Genomic DNA, 25,134 nt, shown 5'->3' with positions numbered 1-25,134 from the left:
CAATGGGCCACGGGATCTCGTCAAGGTATCCCTGTGCACTCAAATTGCCATTGATAAAATGCAATTTTGTTCATTGTCCGTAGCTTATGCATGTCCATATCATAAACCCACCGCCACCATGGGGCACTCTGTTCACAGCATTGACGTCAGCAAACCACTCACCCACACGATGCCATACACGCCATCTGCCCGGTACAGTTGAACCTAGGATTTATCCATGAAGAGCACACTTCTCCAGCGTGCCAGTGTCCATCGAAGGTGAGCATTTGCTCACTGAAGTCAGTTATGACGCCAAACTGCAGTCAGGTCAAGACCCTGGTGAGGCGATGAGCATGCAGATGAACTTTCCTGAGAGGGTTTTTGACAGTTTGTGCAGAAATTCTTAGATTGTGCAAACCCACAGTTTCATCAGCTGTCCAGGTGGCTGGTCTCAGACAATCCCGCAGGTGAAGAAGCCGGATGTGGAGGTCCTGGGCTGGCGTGATTACACGTGGTCTGCGGTTCTGAGGCCGGTTGGACATACTGACAAATTCTCCAAAACCTGTGTAATGATCATGCTGTTTAATCAGCTTCTTGATATGCCACACCTGTCCAGTGGCTGGATTAACTTGGCAAAGGAGAAATGCTTACTACCGGGTATAAACACATTTGTGTACAATATTTCAGAGAAATACGCTTTTTGTGTGTATGGAACATTTCTGGAATATTTTTTCTTCAGCTCATGAAACATGGGACCAACACTTTACATGTTGCTTTGGCTTTTTTTATGGTGGTTTTGGAGCAGTGGCTTCTTCCTTGGTTTTGGAGCGGTTTTGGAGCAGTGGCTTCCGGCCTTTAATTTTGTCTATAGGACTCGTTTTACTGTGGTTATAGATACTTTTGTACTTGTTTCCTCCAGCATTCTTCACAAGGTCCTTTGCTGTTGTTCTGGGATTTATTTGCACATTTCGCACCAAAATACGTTAATCTCTAGGAGACAGAACGCGTCTCCTTCCTGAGTGGTATGACGGCTCGGTGGTCCCATGGTGTTTATACTTGTGTACTACTGTTTGTACAGTTGAACGTGGTACCTTCAGGCGTTTGGAAATTGTTCCCAATAATGAACCAGACTTGTGGAGGTCTGCATTTTTTTTTCTGAGGTCTTGGCTGATTTATTTTGATTTTCCATTGATGTCAAGAAAATAAGCACTGAATTTGAAGGTATGCCTTGAAATACATCCACAGGTATTCCTCCAATTGACTCAAATTATGTCAATTAGCCTATCAGAAGCTTCTTAAAGCCATGACATCATTTTCTGGAATTTTCCAAGCTGATTAAAGGCACAGTCAACTTAGTGTATGTAAACTTTTGACCCACTGGAATTGATACAGTGAATGATAATTGAAATAATCTGTCTGTAAACAATTGTTGGAAAAATGACTTGTGTCTTGCACAAAGTAGATGTCCTAACCAACTTGCCAAAACTATAGTTTGTTTACAAGAAATTTGTGGAGTGGTTGAAAAACAAGTTTTAATGACTCCAGTGTATGTAAACTTCCGACTTCAACTGTGTGTGTATAAATATTTGCTGCGAAGAGACCGATATCGCTTTTGGTCGCAGGTTCAGGAATGGCTGAAGAATTGCTGTAACGCTCAATGAGTGAATGGGTGTGGAGTCAGGCGCAGAGAGCAAAGGATGTGGGAAAAAACACGCTTTAATGTCCAAAAATAAAAGGAACAAAATAGTATACCCAAACAGGCGTAACCATAAAAACAATATAGTACCCTTAGGTAAAATACCAGGACAGCGAGAAAACCCAACAAACAATAACACCTCTCACAAATACAGAAAAAACAAGCCCGCACAAACAGAAGCGGGCTGAACGAATTTAAATAACCCCACCCTAACAACCAAACAATGAACAGGTGAAACCAATTAGACAAAACCAAACGAACACGGAACAAAAGGATCGGTGGCAGCTAGTAGACCGGCGACGACGACCGCCGAGCGCCACCCGAACAAGAAGGGGAGCCACCTTCGGTAATATTCGTGACAATTGCAACATTTACCTGGAGCTAACTCTGTAAATCGCACTGCTGGGTGATTTGAAAAGTTTATAGTCAATCGATCAATAATATAATACTTTTAGAAAGAAAAAAATCTTTAATTTACAATCTGTAGAAACTATGAGAATAGAAAGGGTCAGAACTTGTGTGAAACATCATAGCAGATTAGAAAAATATATTGCAAATGGAAATCAAAACTGGATGGTGTTAAGAGATAGGTGGGAAGGGTTGAGTGGAGCTGAAGGGGGAGACTAAAAACAACAAGATAACTAATGTAAAATATACTGGTCCGTAAAATATTTATAGGTTCAGAACTTTTGTGAAACAGCACAGTTACAAATATATTGCAAATAGAAATCAAATCTGGATGGTCTTCAGAGATAGATGGGAGGGGTTGAGGGTAGCTGACAGAGGGGATCAAAATGGAAAAAAAAGTGAACTATTGTCAAATACATTGTGTCCGTAAAATGTATATAGTATGACTAAGCTGGAAGTAGAAGACTAAGTGTTGTCCATTGGTTTACTCCAATTAGGGGAGGGGTGGTAGGAATAGGGGAACACATATAAAAACAGAAAACAGGATGCACCTGAGCTCAATTTGGAGTATCATAGAAAATGTCTGAATACTTACGTAAATAGGGTATTTCTGTTTTTTTATGAATGTGCAAAAATGTCTAAACCTATTTCTCTTTGTCATTATGAGGTATTGTATGTAGATTGATGAATGAAAAAAAAAACGAATGTAATAATTTTTAGAATAACGTAACAAAATGTGGAAAAAGGGAAGGGGTCTGAATTATTTCCAAATGCACTGTATATAATGTATTGTTTGTATGTCATTTGTTATTTTTAGGTATTGGTCTCATCTTTGTGACTGAAGCAAGGTTCCTCAAGCTCATGTTTACTCAGCATCGCAGAGCAAATGGCATCTTTCTCCATCTCCGTTTCTCTCGACTCAAGCAGGAGAAAGGCAATACAGCCCTGTTTTAGAATCGGCTGTATTAGAATTGAATGCCAAGTGCTAATGCAGGATTCATCTGCATTTTCCCCATTAAAACAGAATTGTTCTGCCTCAGAAGTCAATAAGGCTTCAATTAATGTAGCGAAAGCAAAGAGAAGGAGAGTGAGAAGGGGGAGGAAGATTTGCATCTCTCGTCATCTCTGTCATCAGTTTACTCTTCTCATTTGCTGAACTGTGAACTAATTCTGGACTGGCTTGTCTTAACCTCCTTCAACCTCGTTCTGACTTTCTCGCTCTCTCTCCCCTTTTCTCTGTCGCAGGTGTGCGCCACTCCAACATCATCTGTGACAGCTGCAAGAAGCATGGCATCATGGGGATGCGCTGGAAGTGCAAGGTGTGCTTTGACTATGACTTGTGCACGCAGTGCTACATGAACAACAAACACGACCTGGGCCACGCATTTGAGCGCTATGAGACAGCCCATTCCCAACCGTGAGTACCATCCCCCCCCAAACTCTCCATTCCTTCAAAACCCTGTCTCCAGATTCACTTGGGTTGATTTCTGTTCAAATTCGCTTCAAAATACAGTGTGTGATTTGCTGAATTTGATTACAATTTGTTTTACTTTTCAAATAATAACTTGTGCCAGATTAACTTGAGAGGAACCGTTCTAATTGTCCCTGTGTCCCTGACTCCCCTAAATTGATTCCCATTGTCTCCTCTGCCTGCCTTCTCTAATTAAGTGATCAAGCCAGAGAATTGCCAATCTTTGGAGGATATATTGGCATGGCTGTTGTTAGGCCCGAGACGATGTCGAGGTCCGGAAGACCGTGCCAATATATCCTCCAAACAATGGCTTCGAGGGCATTATCACTTTTATACAAGTACGTGAATTATCTCCTCTCTCCTCATCCAGTCTTCTGTATCAGTTCACAGTAAAGCTCCCAGCCCCTACAGGCACTGTCTGAATGTCAGCTGGGTGGACAGTTCCCTTTATAATATTGGGTGAATCTCATGGCACACTGAATTTAAAATGGGGCACAGAATTCTTCTACAAGTCCACCAGTGAAGAGCCAGCTCAAACCTCTGTATTCCTTTGTGTGCTCGCTGGTGAATGTGTATCTGGGCTTTTTGAAGCTTGAGACTGAATTTCTCAAGAATTCATGTAGTATAATACACTTAGTATTACACAGACATGGGCTGATCATCTGGCCAGGAGCTAAAACTCAAAATGGGAGAACAACACTTAAGCAAATATGTTCAGTGATGCCATGCAGAATACTGTTGGCCAATATTACAGTAATTCCTTATGTGGAACCGATTCCCTCTTATCTGTGATCGGCACACATTTCATCACATAATTAGTTCCCTCAAATGAGTGAAGCCTTTTGGAGATCATAGACATTGTGAAAGACGTTAGGTGAAGATAGAGGTACTGTGTCAGAGAACAAGCTTACCAACCCTTCAATGGCTGTATGCCCCTGCTGCTTAGGTTTAGGGCTATTCAATTAAAACTGGTTGTCCTGTTCTTAGGGTTAGAGTAGCCTGAACTAAGCCTGTAAGAATTAGTATTCATCTTGAAATTCAAACAAACCCCATAAGCAGTTTAGACAGTAGGACCCCCGGTTTACATTTTTCTCTCATAACGAGAGAATAGATCAAATGTATTTGACACTGTTGGCCAGCTCTCATATTCTGTACCAGGGTTCAGTACTGCAACTAAAACAGTCGCATTTGCAACTGTTTGACTTGGCAGTGCAACACACATTTTTATTTGGTCGCAAGGGTGCCAGCAATTTTTTTTTTTACCTGGTCATGTTCGTTTTAGGATCACAATTTGCTCTCTTTATCATGTTTTATTCAAACAGTTATGTGCAATTGACCAAAGATTAACCCAACTGTATGAAGCATCAGAGATCGACTTACAGGGGAGGTCGATCATCCCCATCAGTGGGCCACTTGGGCCAGTGAAGGAAATATTGCAATTAATGCTATTTTTAACCTAGGCTATATAATTTAGCAACTCAATGAAGGACTACAGCAGTAGGAAAGATGTTCCAAGTTATGAGGCAAGAATGGGTGTGCAAACCAGGTATTAAAAGTTATAAGTCTTGGTTAAATATTTGCGATGTACAATTTAGTCATCATGGAATGGCGTACCTTCAAAATCATACATTTCCTCTTGGCTATTTGGTTTTTTGAAAAGTCATTGAAGTTATGGTAGCTGATTTAGATGTTCTACTGCTCCAATATAATTATTCCATGATTTCATTTCTGATCCGTTTTAATGAGAGATGAAGGCACTTTCATTTACTTCCCGCCATTTCAATTGAAGGGTGTTTTTTCTGTAGACTATTACAACAAATATACAATCTTGGTCCTTGAAAAATACAATTAAGTGTTTGGAAATGTCCTTGAATTTGACCCTGTAAAGGCTACTTGCTCAGCCTGTAAATGAAAGGTAATATATTCTTAAAACAATGAAAGCATAATTTGCTTTCCTGTCAGCTCTTGACCCGGGCCAGTATTTTTTTCATTCGAGCCAGTAGCTTTCAGTTGGCACTGGCCCGGTGTGACACTGGCAAATTTACCTGAATGTCGAGCCCTGATGTGTGCAGTGCGCGTAGGGCCTATATAGCTACCACTTTGTGTAGCTGTTAGTGATGCTAATGATAACAGTTTTCAGGCAGATTGAAAGGCAACTACAAGGTAGCCTATGTCTACCTGGCATAATCATAATTATTTGTGTCAATCCAGTGACCATTTTCTTTTGAAGATTCCCACACAAGTGTGCTACAGAAACACTGCTGGCCAAACACAACTGTCTGGCTGGTGCACACCTGAATGAAATGGTAACTACAAAACAACAAAGAATATGGTTTAAGCATTGTTATGGACTTCGAACATCCCATTTTGAGAACGAAAACCTGCAAAAACTGGGGGAAATATATATAAATACAGTACAACAGTGGTTCCCAACCAGGGGTACTAGGACTTCTGGGCGTACTCAACCTATCCACAGGGGGTACTTGAGAAGACTCATGAGACCATAGGCCTACTGGTGAAATGCACATGAGGGGGTACTTCTGGGGGCAGAGCAAAATTCAGTTGGTGGTACAATAACCAAACAATTTTGTAAACCACTGCAGTACAATACAGTCTGACAGAGACTCCTCTCACTTTGACTCCCACCTCAGTTTCTCTACGGTATTGATTAAACATTGGGCATGTATGCTGTTTGGCTCAGCAACCTTCATTAGAAGAGTCCTTCATTAGAAGAGAGCCCTTCAGACAGTCCTCAGGATGGATGGCTCTGCTGTTCCTGGAGACTTCAGGCCAAGAACAGTGGCCAGTGCTTTCTTAGTGGAAGGCAGGGATTCATCCCACACACTTGATCGAGCAAAGATACATTTTGTAGATTCAGTGACGGGATGCTTGCCATTTACTAATTTCTCCTATTGTGGTAAATGTGATTTGATTAAGGTTGTTTGGTTTTTAAAATGTTCAAGGTTGTTTGATTTAAACTTGAATGTAATTACTTTGCGTTATCACATAAAGAGATGGGCTAAGTCTGGAGTGAAAAAGTTATAAGGTCGGATTTATACTTAACTATTTGTTTCAAATAAAGAGTTAAGTCTGGACTGGAGGGCCTGAAAGCTGTCCAGAGAGTAAACACAAGGCCAAATGTTTTATTTCTGTCCTTTGAAAACACTAGTGGACAGCAGTGTGTCCCATAAGACCACTATAAGATCTAATCATCTTATTGGTCTTGTTATTTGCAGGTTGTTTACAAACTACTCAACCCCAGAGTAGGACTTACGCTAGCTACCTGTCGAGAATGCAAATCTCTACCTTTTTAAAATATATATCCTCTACTTATTACAAGTAAAGAAGATTGATACATATGGTGGGTGTGGTGATGGGATAGTAGTAAACACACAGACCACCACGCTGCCACTTTGTGGTGAGGGAAATAAAAGCCTATTATTTAGTTAGTTCACTATTGATGAAATTACTCCCACACACACACATTAACTTCTCTATATCAACAAACAGTACAGCCAGGTAAAGGCAAATGCAGGATTAGATATCTCAGTAGTTGAGTCCTGTGCATGAATGATAATGTTGTTGTTTTTTACCCAAAATGGCTGATGGTCAACACATGTTTAGTGCGTGTGGTCCATGCAGGGAATTGTTTGAATATGAAGTGGTTCTTTGGAGGGATCTCTGTCACCCCAATACTAACACGTTATGAACCTCAGAGCCATCTTTCTGAGACATCTTTAAGTAATGGACTATTTAGTCTTAAGTGGAATGAAAGAATGTGACTCAGCTGAAGTCAGTTGGCCTGCAGTGATGTGATGGACCCTTTAGACATCTCTGGCCTTGGCTAGAGAGGACATACAGTAAGTAACGTGATGAATGGAGGGAAGACGTGATGAGGAAAACCACTGAGTGAACAGACAGGCTCTTACGCAACCCTCATCCCGACAGAACATTCATTAAGATGAATCTACTAATGTTTTCCCGCCATTACCACTGAGGATTTGGAGAAACTAATCTCACGTGGACAGTTTTACTTCTTGGTAACTGAGATGAGGAGAAATGGATGATACAAAGAGCCATTGATGGTCTTTCTCAGTTCTGTTTAGGCCTCGCTACTTAGCCTAATTTTGTAGTCACACAGCTCATGTGGTAGAGCAGACGGCTTTAGAGAAACCCACTGAATCGTAATTAGTTTATTTGAACTATGAATCCCATTGGGGTTGTTTTGAATTCGCTAGATTGGTGTCAAGCAGGAGGCTTGGTTCTCCTTTCAGTTCTCCTTTGACCAAATATGCCATGTGCACGAAATATAGCCAGTCATTTCTATTTCTACAGCTCGTCATACCAAAACTCATCCATACTACATTAGATCATGCCATTAGCGTTTTAGACATACTTACACACACAACATTCCATCTTTACCGTACAAGATTATAAAACATTGCACTCGTCCGTTGCAATAAGCGTATGCGTATAAGGTTTCATTATGAATCCAACAGTTTTTTTGATCAGCTTGGTCTCATAGTAAATCTGGGACACTCAAGTTAGTTTGATATGTCACGTTTGGTATGGTTATAAAAGACAGACGGTTAATTAAGGCAAAAACAAAAGGAGGGTGGTTGGTCTGTGTAACGCGAACGTATAGCAACAATTTTAGCTAACCCTTCCCCTAACTTTAACCCTTTAACCTAACCCCTAACCCCTAGCTAACGTTAGCCAGCTAGTTGTGGTTAACGTTAGCTATGTGGATAGGTTGCTAACGTTAGCCACAAAAAATTGGAATTCGTAACATATCATACGTTTTGCAAATTCGTAACATATTGTAAATTGTGCAAGTTTGTAATGCAGTGCATTCAGAAAGTATTCAGACCCCTTCACTTTTTCCACATTTTGTTACGCTACAGCCTTATTCTAGGAGATACAGGAGTAGATCAAAGTAGGGAAATGGTGAATAAATTAGTCAATGTTTATATCCAACCATTTGATCACAATTCGGGTTTAGATGTAGTTTTGATGTCATTCATTACACAGTGAAGATAAATTCAACAGAACATTGACTGTTGCTGCTCCAAGACCCAGCCTCTAAAGCAAAGGGGAAAAACATCATATGAAAGTCACACCCGCAAACCCTCGTTCTTCTTCATGCTTGTTGTGCATGGGGCAAAACACAACAGAGCCCCTCTATACCGAGCCTTCAGAAAGTATTCACACCCTTGACCTTTTCCACATTTGGTTGTGTTACAGCCTGAATTTAAAATGGATTAAATTGAGGTTTTTTTGTCACTGGCCTACACATAATACCCCATAATGTCAAAGTGAAATTATGTTTTAAATTGTTTTTACAAATTAATTAAAAGCTGAAATGTCTTGAGTCAGTAAGTATTCAACCTCTTTGTTATGGCAAGGCTAAATAAGTTCAGGAGTAAAAGTATGCTTAACAAGTCACATAATAAGCTGCATGGACTCACTATGTGTGCAATAAGTGTTTAACATGAATTTTTAACATGATTTTTGAATGACTACCTCATCTCTGTACCCCACACATACAATTATCTGTAAGGTCCCTCAGTCGAGCAGTGAATTTCAAACACTGATTCAACCACAAAGACCAGTGAGTATACAGTGAATGTTCCTGAGTGGCCTAACAGTTTTGACTTAAATCTACTTGAACATCTATAGCAAGAACTGAAAATGGTTGTCTGATCAACAACCAATTTGACAGAGCTTGAAGAATTTTGAAAAGATAAATGGGCAAATGTTGTGCAATCCAGGTGTGGAAAGCTCTTAGAGATTTAACCAGAAAGACTCACAGCTATAATCGCTGCCAAAGGAGATTCTACAAAGTATTGACTCAAGGGTGTGAATACTTAGGTAAATTAGATATTTCTGTATTTAATTTTCAATAAATTTCAAAAAACAAGTTTTCCCTTTTTCATTATGGAGTATTTAATCATGTAAAGTCCAATTGTATTTGTCACATGCGCCGAATACAACAGGTGTAGACCTTACAGTGAAATGCTGAATACAACAGGTGTAGACCTTACAGTGAAATGCTGAATACAACAGGTGTAGACCTTACAGTGAAATGCTGAATACAACAGGTGTAGACCTTACAGTGAAATGCTGAATACAACAGGTGTAGACCTTACAGTGAAATGCTGAATACAACAGGTGTAGACCTTACAGTGAAATGCTGAATACAACAGGTGTAGACCTTACAGTGAAATGCTGAATACAACAGGTGTAGACCTTACAGTGAAATGCTGAATACAACAGGTGTAGACCTTACAGTGAAATGCTGAATACAACAGGTGTAGACCTTACAGTGAAATGCTTATCTACAAGCCCTTAAACAACAATACAGTTTTAAGAATATACACAAAAAAAGTAAGAGATAAGAATAACAAATAATTAAAGAGCAGCAGTAAATAACAATAGCTGGGCTATATACGGTTGGTACCCATACAGAGTCAATGTGCGGGTGCATTGTTGTCGAGGTAATATGTACATGTAGGTAGAATCCATTTTGAATTCAGGCTGAAAAACATTAAAATATGGAATAAGTCAAGGGGTATGAATACCTTCTGGAGTGAGTGAGTGAATGAGTCCTCAGTGATGTCATCCAAAGCGCTAAGACCTGGTCCGTCTTAAGAAAATGCAGGCATTCAATCTGTCCCAAATTGATATTGGGGGAGCTGAGAAGTTGGCTGGCTTCCATGATGAGAGAGGCCCTGCTTTATTTTGCTGATCATTTGTGATGGAGGGATTGGATCTGGGCTCAGCAGCACAACTAATGGGATTCATTTAATGTCAGCGACGGAGAGAGTAGCCGAGCAGGTGGCTCAGCTGAGGGCTTAAAGCAGAGAGAGAGCCACTGTTAGGCACACACCGCCATGGGGTCAGGGGGTTCTTATTGAGTAGTACAGGACCTGCAGTGCCAGAGTTTTGCTGTATTGTAATTAACCCACTTATTAATGGGATTAGCATGTTAGCAGAAAGTCATGTAAATTCTAATCAAGCAATTCTAATAATTCAATTTCTTCAAACAATCAACCTTTAATACCGATTTATTATTGCAATAGTGGTCAACGACCACCCGTAGGTGATCAGTGAGAGCCCAATAATACAGAAAACGCAAGAGGTTTATATAGAAACCCCAAAACTGCTTAGTCATGGTTGGTTCCACCCCTCCCCAGCAGATCGGGGCATCACAAGCTACTGTGGTTTCTTCTTTGTCTTATGCCTTGTGACCAAGTTACTCAGAAACAAAGATGATTGGAAACAATACAGGTCTATTCTGTTCCTCAAGTTTATCTCTATCCCATGTCCTTAACTACACGCCCAGACCAGCTGCGGTGAGTGAACGTGGAAGAGAGGAACCATCCCTGAGGCGGGGGAAGTGGTGAAACTATCTTGTAGTTTCAACCCTCCATATGTGCACAGCAATATACCTTCTTTATTCCTTTAAGCAGAAAGCTCTTTAAGATCACTAAGCTCCAATACTAAGCTCCTATTTTGAAGCTACAGATAATTATATAGGTACATCTAATAGATCCTGCAAATACATGTTTTTTCCCTCACAAGTCTCACCTTCCTCCTCATTGAAGTGTGTTATGTCATTAATAGTGGCTGAGTGTGAATACAGATTTGGGGAAGTGAGGTGCCAGTGGATGTGCTGTGATTTTCCTTAATACAGGATGTTCATTACCATGTGTGTGTCTGTGATCATCTGGATAGAGGCTGGGTCATCTGGATCCTCTCTAATAATTTAGTCACATGTGTTTTGTAGAGTGTTTTGTCACGTGCGTGTGAATAATAACCAAGTGTTCACAATGACGTTTGGTCACCGTTGTTCATGGTAAGTGGTGTGTATCGCCTTGACGTGTGTGTGTAGGTTATGGTGTGTTGACGGTGCCCTGTGCAGCATATGGGTGTCCATATGTTTACTGAGGGGGGGGTGGAAACGCAACAACAACTTCGCGGTTGGCTAATCGTCTCTCACACACACACACACACGCAGAGGCCCTGTCAAGTAGGCTCAGTTTAATCCTTATCCTGCATATCTGGCAATTCAGCACCTCTCACCTCCTACTGGTCATGTTTCAGCTCACCACATCCTCTCTCAGTCTCTATCTCACATCCCCTATCTCAGAGAGACCATTGGTCAGGCAGGATGAGACGTCCAGGTCCTTTTAAAGAGCTGCTCGCTCTCTCAAAGTATAAGTGTTTAACAGCGACAACACCAACAACAGTAATATGTCAAAACAGTTGCTGTCTTCACTAATGCCATCTGTACCATTCATGCATCATTATATTTACTCTCTACTAGATCTGTTTTGGATAGTTCTGCCCCCACCCTTTACATATTTTGTCCAATGGTATCTCGACCCATAAATTCCTTAAAGTGGTGTTTTTAATCTGGCTAAAATCTATTGTTGAAAGCAGCCCATTACCAACCTCCACCCTAATCTACCAAGTCAGGAAATCCTGTTGTATAAACCAGCAATGTTTTATTCAGGTCTTATCCCCACCGCATCATCATCTTTACATGGAATTCTCAGAAAATCATGTTGCGTACGAACCCTTTCACCGCCTGTGGCCGTACACCGTAAACACAGTGTCTACAGCAAAGGCCTACAGTTGAAGTCAGAAGTTTACATACAGTTTAGCCAAATACATTTAAACTCAGTGTTTCACAATTCCTGAGATTTAATCCTAGTAAACATTCCCTGTCTTAGGTCAGTTAGGATCACCACTTTATTTTAAGAATGTGAAACGTCAGAATAATAGAGTGATTTACTCCAATACCTTGACTTTGTAGTCCTTAAGCCATTTTGCCACAACTTTGGAAGTATGCTTGGGGTCATTGTCCATTTGGAAGACCCATTTGCAACCAAGCTTTAACTTCCTGACTGATGTCTTGAGATGTTGCTTCAATATATCCACCAGTCCCTCCTGCAGCAAAGCCCCCCACAACATGATGCTGCCACCCCTGTGCTTCACGGTTGGGATGGTGTTCTTCGACTTGCAAGCCTCCCCCTTCTTCCTCCATGGCCAAATAGTTATATTTTTGTTTCATCAGACCAGAGGACATTTGTCCAGAAAGTACGATCTTTGTCCCCATGTGGGGGTGCAAACTGTAGTCTGGCATTTTTATGGCGGTTTTGGAGCAGTGGCTTCTTCCTTGCTGAGCGGCCATTCAGGTTATGCCGATATAGGACTCGTTTTACTGTGGATATAGATACTTTTGTACTTGTTTCCTCCAGCATCTTCACAAGGTCCTTTGCTGTTGTTCTGGAATTGATTTGCACTTTTTGCACCAAAGTACGTTCATCTCTAGGAGACAGAACGCGTCTTCTTCCTGAGCTGTATGACAGCTACGTGGTCCCATGTTGTTTATACTTGCGTACTATTGTTTGTACAGATGAACGTGGTACCAATTTATTTATTTTTATTATTATTATGTTATATATAACATAACTATATCTATTGTTTTTATTTTTGTTGTGTGATTTGGATTAATCCCCTCTACCACATGGAACCACACTAATCTACTGACGGAACGCAAGAGGTGGCTAACAACAGACCTCCATCCTATGCTAGCTTGCTACCGATGGCCTGGCTAGCTGTCTAAATCGCCGTGACCCCCAACCAACCTCTCCACTCACTGGACCCTTTTGATCACTCGACTAAGCATGCCTCTCCTTAATGTCAATATGTCTTGTCCATTGCTGTTCTGGTTAGTGTTTATTGGCTTATTTCACTGTAGAGCCTCTAGTCCTGCTCACTATAACTTATCCAACCTATTAGTTCCACCACCCACACATGCAATGACATCTCCTGGTTTCAATGATGTTTCTAGAGAAAATATCTCTCTCATCACTCAATACCTAGGTTTACCTCCACTGTATTCACATCCTACCATACCTTTGTCTGTACATTATACCTTGATGCTATTTTATCACCCCCAGAAACCTCCTTTTACTCTCTGTTCCAGACGTTCTAGACGACCAATTCTTATTGCTTTTAGCCGCACCCTTATTCTACTCTTCCTATGTTCCTCTGGCGATGTAGAGGTGAATCCAGGCCCTGCAGTGCCTAGCTCCACTCCTATTACTTGTGGAGGTCTGCCATTGTTTTTCTGAGGTCTTTGCTGATTTCTTTTGATTTTCCCATGATGTCAAGCAAAGAGACACTGAGTTTGAAGGTAGACCTTGAAATACATCCACAGGTACACCTCCAATTGACTCAAATTATGTCAATTAGCCTATCAGAAGTGTCTAAAGCGATCATTTTCTGGAATTTTCCAAGCTGTTTAAAGGCATAGTCAACTTAGTGTATGTAAACTTCTGACCCACTGGAATTGTGATACAGTGAATATAAGTGAAATAATCTGTCTGTAAACAATTGTTAGAAAAATGACTTGTATCATGCACAAAGTAGATTGCCAAAACTATAGTTTGTTAACAAGAAATTTGTGGAGTGGTTGAAAAACGAGTTTTAATGACTCCAACCTAAGTGTATGTAAACTTCAGACTTCAACTGTATATATGTACACTTGTATGCTCACAGGACCATTTGGCACAGAAAGCTTAATAAGGGCCATATGTTAGGGAAGTCCGGAACCAATACACGCAGTCAGTCAGGAAAGCTAAGGCCAGCTTCTTCAGGCAGAAGTTTGCATCCTGTAGCTCCAACTCCAAAAAGTTCTGGGACACTGTGAAGTCCATGGAGAACAAGAGCACCTCCTCCCAGCTGCCCACTGCACTGAGGCTAGGTAACACGGTCACCACTGATAAATCCATGATTATCGAAAACTTCAATAAGCATTTCTCAACGGCTGGCCATGCCTTCCGCCTGGCTACTTCAACCTCGGCCAACAGCTCCGCCCCCCCCCGCAGCTCCTCGCCCAAGCCTCTCCAGGTTCTCCTTTACCCAAATCCAGATAGCAGATGTTCTGAAAGAGCTGCAAAACCTGGACCCGTACAAATCAGCTGGGCTTGACAATCTGGACCCTCTATTTCTGAAACTATCTGCCACCATTGTCGCAACCCCTATTACCAGCCTGTTCAACCTCTCTTTCATCTCGTCTGAGATCCCCAAGGATTGGAAAGCTGCCGCAGTCATCCCCCTCTTCAAAGGGGGAGACACCCTGGACCCAAACTGTTACAGACCTATATCCATCCTGCCCTGCCTATCTAAGGTCTTCGAAAGCCAAGTCAACAAACAGGTCACTGACCATCTCGAATCCCACCGTACCTTCTCCGCTGTGCAATCTGGTTTCCGAGCCGGTCATGGGTGCACCTCAGCCACACTCAAGGTACTAAACGACATCATAACCGCTATCGATAAAAGACAGTACTGTGCAGCCGTCTTCATCGACCTTGCCAAGGCTTTCGACTCTGTCAATCACCATATTCTTATCGGCAGACTCAGTAGCCTCGGTTTTTCTGATGACTGCCTTGCCTGGTTCACCAATTACTTTGCAGACAGAGTTCAGTGCGTCAAATCGGAGGGCATGCTGTCCGGTCCTCTGGCAGTCTCTATGGGGGTGCCACAGGGTTCAATTCTCGGGCCGACTCTTTTCTCTGTCTATATCAATGATGTTGCTCTTGCTGCGGGCGATTCCCTGATCCACCTCTACGCAGACGACACCATTCTATATACTTTCGGCCCGTCTTTGGACACTGTGCTATCTAACCTCCAAACAAGCTTCAATGCCATACAACACTCCTTCCGTGGCCTCCAACTGCTCTTAAACGCTAGTAAAACCAAATGCATGCTTTTCAACCGGTCGCTGCCTGCACCTGCATGCCCGACTAGCATCACCACCCTGGATGGTTCCGACCTAGAATATGTGGACGTCTATAAGTACCTAGGTGTCTGGCTAGACTGCAAACTCTCCTTCCAGACTCATATCAAACATCTCCAATCGAAAATCAAATCAAGAGTCGGCTTTCTATTCCGCAACAAAGCCTCCTTCACTCAAGCCGCCAAGCTTACTCTAGTAAAACTGACTATCCTACCGATCCTCGACTTCGGCGATGTCATCTACAAAATGGCTTCCAACACTCTACTCAGCAAACTGGATGCAGTCTATCACAGTGCCATCCGTTTTGTCACTAAAGCACCTTATACCACCCACCACTGCGACTTGTATGCTCTAGTCGGCTGGCCCTCGCTACATATTCGTCGCCAGACCCACTGGCTCCAGGTCATCTACAAGTCTATGCTAGGTAAAGCTCCGCCTTATCTCAGCTCACTGGTCACGATGGCAACAACCATCCGTAGCACGTGCTCCAGCAGGTGTATCTCACTGATCATCCCTAAAGCCAACACCTCATTTGGCCGCCTTTCGTTCCAGTACTCTGCTGCCTGTGACTGGAACGAATTGCAAAAATCGCTGAAGTTGGAGACTTTTATCTCCCTCACCAACTTCAAACATCAGCTATCTGAGCAGCTAACCGATCGCTGCAGCTGTACATAGTCTATTGGTAAATAGCCCACCCTTTTCACCTACCTCATCCCCATACTGTTTTTATTTATTTACTTTTCTGCTCTTCTGCACACCAATATCTCTACCTGTACATGACCATCTGATCTTTTATCACTCCAGTGTTAATCTGCAAAATTGTAATTATTTGCCTACCTCCTCATGCCTTTTGCACACATTGTATATAGACCCCCCCTTTGTTTTCTACTGTGTTATTGACTTGTTAATTGTTTACTCCATGTGTAACTCTTTGTTGTATGCTCACACTGCTATGCTTTATCTTGGCCAGGTCGCAGTTGTAAATGAGAACTTGTTCTCAACTAGCCTACCTGGTTAAATAAAGTTGAAATAAAAATAAAAAATAAAAATATCTCCGTGGTGACGCGGATGTATTTTTGTAACACGCACTCTCTTAGCTGTGCTGTCTGACATTGTGCTTCCTGATTGCGCTGCTGTCTAGGGATTAGTTCTCAAATCTCTGATTTTAGACACATGCCACCTCACCTCCCCATTGTCCGTGGCCACACAGCCCACACCAGGATTTACTGTCAGTCTACAGTAAGCCTCCAAGAAGCAAAGGTGCCACCGGCTTCTTCTTCTAAGGCCAACGTGCCTCACAATCTGAGCTGATTAGTTCAGAAGATAACCAGGGCTAGCTTCGTTTTTTCCCCCACGTTTGCGTTGATGGACACCACTCGCAGCCGAAGGGAGAGTGACGCGTAGGTGTAGCAAAGCCTCTCTTCATCCCAGAGGAAGACCACCCACGGGAGGATTGTTTTACTTTGATTATAGTGGATTGAGAGAGATTCAAGTCAAGTTTCAAGTCTTTCCCCAAGCTGCATGGCAGAATGAAACTCAATGCTGACCTCGTGGAGAAATAATGGGAATAGGCAGTTAATTTGCCCCTTTGAGATCTGACCAAATCTTTACCATAAGGTACGGCTCCTCCTAGACCCCTTCCCCCTTCTAATTTCTGATGAATTTGATATAACTGCCTGCTTGAACCTGTCAAACAGGTCTGGGTTTTTGGCAGCCATATTCTGCTCAGTCTTGTGGTTGTGATGACATTGAAGTCCCCTGTTGAGTAATTTAAGGGTTTTGCAGCATGTTTTTTCAGTTTAGGACGCCTCTCAGCCCTCAGCTATGCTGAACGACCCATCAAAAACAAAGACCTCTCCTTAATTTGGATGAGCAATCGAGCACATGTATGTCATCTCCCCTTGGCAAGCATCCACCACAGAATAGACTCCCCTTTGTCTCCCCACTACCCTTACTGATTCAAGTGTCTTCTGAGTGTGTCTCAGTAACATAGCCCCAACATTGTATCTTATAACCCTCTCTGACTTTCAGGCTAGTGTCTGTGACATAGCGTGTCTCTAAGCCAGAGAGCTGTTACATCTGGGCTGTTTGCTTGTGCCACTTAGTTGGACTATGATGTAGGCCAGACGGTTGGATTACTTATTCGAGATAGCTATACGTTTTAAAGGGTTTTAGCTTGGGTTTTTCTGGTGGCCGATTAGAGAAGCATTTCGAACAAGCTTCTGTCAGTCAGTGGTTATGTTTCTGAAACTGCACAATGTCATTTGGACAGAACATTCTGGATACACTCCATGATGTTGTATCACAAGTCATAATGCTATCTTCTTGCCATAGTGAGAATGTCATTGAGAATGTGGTTTGTACTTTTTGCCTTTCACAGAGTGTGCTTGGCCCCGAGGCAGAATCTCCCACGGATCATCCTCAAAGGAGTCTTTCAAGGGGTGAAAGTGGTACGCGGACCTGACTGGGACTGGGGAAACCAAGACGGTGAGGGAGTGAGCGGAGCAATCCATCCATACCGACCAGGGCCTGGCAATGTTATTGTTGTTTCAACTGTTTCACCATGACCTCTTAACCTCATTCCATTATACTCTAATGTTCTCTAATTACCCTGCAAAGTGACAGTTTGAACTGGTGTCTTTGTGCTTCAAGATTCTTTCCCAACCCAAAAGTATCTCATTGAGTCTGTTTAACAGATATTTCTTAACGATCAGGTTTATTTTTCCTTTCGTACCGTTTCCCCTCTAGTGTAGTGGAATATACCAAGAAGTCACATGAATTCTAATTATAGAACGTGCTGCAACTCCGGGGAGGAAAAAATTGTCTTTGTGGTTAAGTTAATTTTGGGACATGGCTACTGTGCTGTTGGGTTTCTGTGGGTTCGCATAACATTTCGAATCAAGAGTCAAGAGAATTTGTCTCTCAATGGCAAATTATTATGAAAGAAACAGATTTTCCATACAAGTACTAAATTAACTCTTTGCAGGAAAGTTTGAATTTCCACAGATTTCATTTCAATTTCAAAACCCTTCAATATCATTGCCTCTAGGGCTGGAGAAATCTGTCATTAGCTCTTTGTATTACCTCATGTGGGGTCAGAACTGGGAATGGCATTGGGTCCTCTCTGTGTTAAAGCACTGGCCAATGAGTCTAAATGTCCTATGGTGTCTTCGAAAGTGAACCCCTGGGGTCTAAGTCAGTCATCATCAGTCTTTAAGCAGCATGCGGTAAGTGCATAGGGACATTCTGGCTATGCTTAGAAGAGAGGCTGTCCCTTACCTGAGTCCTGTCCTGAACTGAGGTTACCTGGCAGGCTGTGTAATCCTTGATGTAACTGTTAACCTGCATAAACTAGGCTATACAATGTCAGGTTCTCTATGTTTGTGGTGGAAACTGAATGTAGTATTTGATGGCATTTGACCTTGAAGCAAGTCATTATGTAATAAAGTAGATGCTGATCGTCGTGGTTGTAAATCAATGTATTGTATCTTGAGTCCGGTACAGTAGTTGAGAATGTGAAGGGTGCTAGCCACAGCCTCTAAGTGTGCTTTGTTTTGTGTTCTTCTTTGTTTGATCTCTCACTTCTAACCACAGTCAAAGGGATGATTGGAGAAACCTTGTTTAGATGATCCATTTAGATTTCTCTTTGAAAACTTTTCAGCATCCAGAGCACAGATTGGAGTCATGATCCTACTTGCTGTTTCTTACTTTCAGTATGTGATGTTGAATTAGCCAAGTCTATAATTGACAAGATTCCTGTACCAGAGTATGGTCTTTGTGCTGCAATAAGGTTGAATATGTGGAAGTGAAACAGTGATGGACACCATCTCCTGTTTTATCATTGGGTGTGTTTGTGAAATTCACCCTGGCTATCTACTCCGATTTCAGAGCACTCTCGTCAGTGAGCGCAGAATAACTGATTAATTTATGAACGCGCAACACCCATTGAATATGACCGGTGTCAGTAAATGTCAGCAAAAAATATAACTATATTGTTGCCTTCAGCACAGTTACAGTCACCAAAGCTCTAGATAACATAAAAACAGCCTAACCAGCTCTGCTAGGACCAGTAAAATGGTCAGAGTGAGGTGTTCTCTCATTTATGTCTGGAAGTAGCTAGCAAGCTAGCCAACTTTAGCCAGTTAGCTTGGGTGCTTTACTGCCGTTGAGGTCAAAACGCTCGGATCAACCCTACTCCTCTGCCAGAGTGTCCAGTGTGCGCTTTGAATGCTCAGAGAGCGAAACACTCTGAATTTACTAACGTACAGTCTGACAACGCTCTGAATTTACAAACACCCAAAGTGCACTCTGATCGCAGTCTGGCAATCCAAAATGCATTTACGAACATACCTATTGTGTCTTTTAATGGGTAATGTCCTGCCTGTGCACAGAATCAAACTACACAAAATATCATTGTTTCCATTGTGCTTGATATATTCATCCAAACTATCTTCTCATTATTCATAATTTTCCCCCAATAAGCCTATTTTACCTGCTCTCTTCAGTTTTTCTCTTCTCTCATACTCCTACACCGTGTGTGCGTGTGCAGGAGGAGAGGGTAAGGTTGGAAAGGTGGTGGACATCCGTGGCTGGGACACAGAGTCTGGTCGCAGTGTGGCCAGTGTCACCTGGTCCAATGGCACCACCAACGTCTACCGATTGGGTCACAAGGGCAAGGTAGACCTCAAATACGTGTCGGACATCCAGGGAGGCTTCTACTACAAAGACCACCTACCAAAGCTTGGTATGAACCAAGGGGGATAGATTTTAAGTTTCTGCCTGTTGTTAAGGAAGCATGCTTGTTTTCGTAATTCATCAAATTGTATACACTACCGATCAAAAGTTTTAGAACACCTACTCATTCAAGGGTTTTTACTTTGTTTTTTACAAATTCTATACATGTAGAAAAATAGTGAAGACATCAAAACTGTGAAATAACACATATGGAATCATGTAGTAACCAAAAAAGTGTTAACAAATCAAAATGTATTTTATATATTGAGATTCTTTAAATAGCCACCCTTTGCCTTGATGACAGCTTTGTACACTCTTTGCATTTTCTCAACCAGCTTCATGAGGTAGTCACCTGGAATGCATTTCAATTAACAGGTGTGGCTTCTTAAAAGTACATTTTAAAAATGTCTTTCCTTAATGTGTTGGAGACAATCAGATGATCTGTTGTGACAAGGTAGGGGGGTTATACAGAAGAGCCCTATCTGGTAAAAGACCAAGTCCATATTATGGCAAGAACAGCTCAAATAAGCAAAGAGAAATGACAGTCCATCATTACTTTTAAGACATGAAGGTCAGTCAATACGGAACATTTCTAGAACTTTGAACATTTATTCAAGTGCAGTCGCAAAAATCATCAAGCGCTATGATGAAACTGGCCCTCATCAGGACCGCCACAGGGATGGAAGACCCAGAGTTACCTCTGCTGCAGAGGATACGTTCATTAGAGTTACCAGCCTCAGAAATTGGAGCCCAAATAAATGCATCAGAGTTCAAGAAACAGACACATCTCAACATCAACTGTTCAGAGGAGACTGGGTGAATCAGGCAATCATAGTCAAAATGCTGTAAAGAAACTACTACTAAAGGACACCAATGAGAAAAAAAACTTGCTTTGGCCAAGAAACACAAGATTTTTGATTCCAACCGCCATGTCTTTGTGAGATGCGTTGTGGGTGAACGGATGATCTCCTCATGTGTAGTTCCCACCGTAAAGCATGGAGGAGGAGGTGTTATAGTGTGGGGGTGCTTTGCTGGTGACACTGTCTGTGATTTATTTAGAATTCAAGGCACACTTAACCAGCATTGCTACCACAGCATTCTGCAGCGATACGCCATCCCATCTGGTTTTGGCTTAGTGGAATTATCATTTGTTTTTCAACAGGACAATGACCCAACAACGGGGCGGCAGGGTAGCCTAGTGGTTAGAGTGTTGGACTAGTAACCGAAAGGTTTCAAGTTCAAATCCCCGAGCTGACAAGGTACAAATCTGTCGTTCTGCCCCTGAACAGGCAGTTAACCCACTGTTCCTAGGCCGTCATTGAAAATAAGAATTTGTTCTTAACTGACTTGCCTAGTTAAATAAAGGTAAAATAAAAATAAATAAAACCCCAAGCTGTGTAAGGGCTATTTTTACCAAGAAGGAGAGTGATGGAGTGCTGCATCAGATGACCTGGCCTCCACAATCCAGACCTCAACCAAATTGAGATGGTTGGGATGAGTCGCACTGCAGAGTGAAGGAAAAGCAGCCAACAAGTGCTCAGCATATGTGGGAACTCCTTCAAGACTGTTGGAAAAGCATTCCAGGTGAAGCTGATTGAGAGAATGCCGAAAGTGTGCAAAGCTGTCATCAAGGAAAAGAGTAGCTATTTGAAGAACCTAAAATATATTTTGATTTGTTTAACACTTTTTTTTAGTTACTACATGATTCCATGTGTGTTATTTCATAGTTTTGATGTCTTTACTGTTATTCTACAATGTAGAAAATAGTTTTTAAAAATAAAGAAAAACACTTGAATGAGTAGGTGTTCTAAAACCTTTGACTGGAAGTGTATGTATCTTACAGATCAATATGAAAGCACTGCAGTAGAGTATGTTGTCACGTGTGTGTGTGTGTGTTTTTATCTATGGTTTGTGTGTACACAGGTGAGCACGCAGAACTGCAGAGGCAGGAGAGTGCAGAAGGCCACACCTTCAACCAGGGGGACAAGGTGAAGTGTCTCCTGGAAGTAGACATCCTCAGACAGATGCAAGAGGGCCACGGAGGATGGAACCCCAAAATGGCAGAGGTACTAAACTAAACTCCCCCAAGTCAATTGGTGGAATTTCTCTGACATAATCTTATCAAAAGAGTCTTACCTCATTCCAAGCTTTCTCCAGTCGTAGAACTACTTTGAAGTGTATGCCATGTTGTCACTGCATGTGCTATGTTAGGCAAGTACTGGTTCAAATTCTGAGTACCGTATCCCCATTTTGAACCTTTGAACCCAGGTTTATGTAACGTTGCCGGCGTGAATGGTCTCTGGTGTGCAATAGAACAAAATCAACAAGCACGTATTACTTTCAAATCAATGGAGCCAACGAAATGACAATGCCAAGGCCTGCCACAATCGGCAACTGCAAATCAAATCTGATTTGTGTGTTTACAGTACATCTGCAAAATCGGGACGGTACACAGAATCACTGACCGGGGAGATGTCAGAGTCCAGTACAGCAACAACATCCGCTGGACTTTCCACCCAGGTGCCCTGACCAAGGTACTCTAGCTCTACCAGTGAGAAATGAATACAGGCTCACAGCATGGTCTTATACTGTAGGTTAGCATTAGCTAGCGATGTGATGCTAATCAAATCAAATTGTATTGGTCACATACACATATTTAGCAGATGTTATAATGGGTATAGCGAAATGCTTGTGTTTCTAGCTCCAACAGTGCAGTAGTATCTAACAATTTACAACAATAGACACAAATCTAAAAGTAAAAGTATGAATTAAGAAGTATACAAATATTAGGACGAGCAATGTCGGAGTGGCATTGACTAAAATACAATAATATAATACATTATGTACATATGAAATTAGTAAATCCGTATGTAAACATTATTAAAGTGACTAGTGTTCCATTATTAAAGTGGCCAGTGATTCCATATCTAAGGTGCAGGGTTGAGTAACCGGGTGGTAGCCAGCTAGTGATGGCTATTTAACAGTCTGATGGCCTTGAGATAGAAGCTGTTTTTCAGTCTGTCAGTCCCAGCTTTTATGCACCTGTACTGATCTCACCTTCTGGATGGCAGCGGGGTGAACAGGCCGTGGCTCGGGTGGTTGATGTCCTTGATGATCTTTTTGGCCTTCCTCTGACATCGGGTGCTGTAGGTGTCCTGGATGCTGACAGATTAGCATTAGCATCACATCGCTAACAATTTGCTGTCTTCTTCCCCTTTCTTGCCGTAGGTCAACACGTTTGGTGTGGGCGAGTTGGTGCGAGTACTGGAAGACATAGACTGTGTAAAGAGGCTTCAGGCTGGCCACGGAGAATGGACAGACAGCATGACACCAGTACGTTGACATAGGCTGAGGCTAACTATCTGTAGGCTAACGCTAACTTCCGGTAGCCTAACTGAGTGGGGAGAGGGAAACTGAAAACTAGCTGTTATTGGCAGAGAGGCTTCGAGCTTTCTTTCTTATTTTTTATTTTATTTTTTTATTTCACCTTTATTTAACCAGGTAGGCTAGTTGAGAACAAGTTCTCATTTACAACTGCGACCTGGCCAAGATAAAGCATAGCAGTGTGAGCAGACAACAAAGAGTTACATGGAGTAAACAATTAACAAGTCAATAACACAGTAGAAACCAAAGGGGGAGTCTATATACAATGTGTGCAAAAGGCATGAGGAGGTAGGCAAATAATTACAATTTTGCAGATTAACACTGGAGTGATGAATGATCAGATGGTCATGTACAGGTAGAGATATTGGTGTGCAAAAGAGCAGAAAAGTAAATAAATAAAAACAGTATGGGGATGAGGTAGGTGAGAAAGGGTGGGCTATTTACCAATAGACTATGTACAGCTGCAGCGATCGGTTAGCCGCTCAGATAGCTGATGTTTGAAGTTGGTGAGGGAGATAAAAGTCTCCAACTTCAGCGATTTTTGCAATTCGTTCCAGTCACAGGCAGCAGAGTACTGGAACGAAAGGCGGCCAAATGAGGTGTTGGCTTTAGGGATGATCAGTGAGATACACCTGCTGGAGCGCGTGCTACGGATGGGTGTTGCCATCGTGACCAGTGAGCTGAGATAAGGCGGAGCTTTACCTAGCATGGACTTGTAGATGACCTGGAGCCAGTGGGTCTGGCGACGAATATGTAGCGAGGGCCAGCCGACTAGAGCATACAAGTCGCAGTGGTGGGTGGTATAAGGTGCTTTAGTGACGAAACGGATGGCACTGTGATAGACTGCATCCAGTTTGCTGAGTAGAGTGTTGGAAGCCATTTTGTAGATGACATCGCCGAAGTCGAGGATCGGTAGGATAGTCAGTTTTACTAGGGTAAGCTTGGCGGTGTGAGTGAAGGAGGCTTTGTTGCGGAATAGAAAGCTGACTCTTGATTTGATTTTCGATTGGAGATGTTTGATATGAGTCTGGAAGGAGAGTTTGCAGTCTAGCCAGACACCTAGGTACTTATAGACGTCCACATATTCTAGGTCGGAACCATCCAGGGTGGTGATGCTAGTCGGGCATGCGGGTGCAGGCAGCGACCGGTTGAAAAGCATGCATTTGGTTTTACTAGCGTTTAAGAGCAGTTGGAGGCCACGGAAGGAGTGTTGTATGGCATTGAAGCTTGTTTGGAGGTTAGATAGCACAGTGTCCAAAGACGGGCCGAAGGTATATAGAATGGTGTCGTCTGCGTAGAGGTGGATCAGGGAATCGCCCGCAGCAAGAGCAACATCATTGATATACACAGAGAAAAGAGTCGGCCCGAGAATTGAACCCTGTGGCACCCCCATAGAGACTGCCAAAGGACCAGACAGCATGCCCTCCGATTTGACGCACTGAACTCTGTCTGCAAAGTAATTGGTGAACCAGGCAAGGCAGTCATCCGAAAAACCGAGGCTCCTGAGTCTGCCGATAAGAATATGGTGATTGACAGAGTCGAAAGCCTTGGCAAGGTCGATGAAGACGGCTGCACAGTACTGTCTTTTATCGATGGCGGTTATGATATCGTTGAGTACCTTGAGTGTGGCTGAGGTGCACCCGTGACCGG

At 42.3% G+C, this 25,134-nt stretch overlaps 1 protein-coding gene across 4 annotated transcripts in view; it reads left to right on the top strand.

Moving 5' to 3' along the window:
* LOC109869459 (E3 ubiquitin-protein ligase MIB2-like) overlaps window positions 1-25,134 on the top strand; it is a 74,771-nt gene that overhangs the window by 22,511 nt on the left and 27,126 nt on the right. For 3 of the 4 annotated variants that reach the window (XM_031803575.1, XM_031803576.1, XM_020459634.2), the window contains exons 3-8: window positions 3,329-3,500; window positions 17,747-17,853; window positions 19,916-20,110; window positions 22,024-22,166; window positions 22,527-22,634; window positions 23,329-23,433. In XM_031803575.1, the coding sequence (XP_031659435.1) occupies window positions 3,329-3,500; window positions 17,747-17,853; window positions 19,916-20,110; window positions 22,024-22,166; window positions 22,527-22,634; window positions 23,329-23,433 (830 nt within the window). The remainder of the gene's footprint in view (window positions 1-3,328; window positions 3,501-17,746; window positions 17,854-19,915; window positions 20,111-22,023; window positions 22,167-22,526; window positions 22,635-23,328; window positions 23,434-25,134) is intronic. The other variant, XM_020459635.2, reaches the window with a different exon arrangement.

Source organism: Oncorhynchus kisutch, linkage group LG24 (assembly GCF_002021735.2).
Source record: "Oncorhynchus kisutch isolate 150728-3 linkage group LG24, Okis_V2, whole genome shotgun sequence".
Classification (NCBI taxonomy): domain Eukaryota; kingdom Metazoa; phylum Chordata; class Actinopteri; order Salmoniformes; family Salmonidae; genus Oncorhynchus; species Oncorhynchus kisutch.
This window is presented reverse-complemented; position numbering and strand designations above follow the sequence as displayed.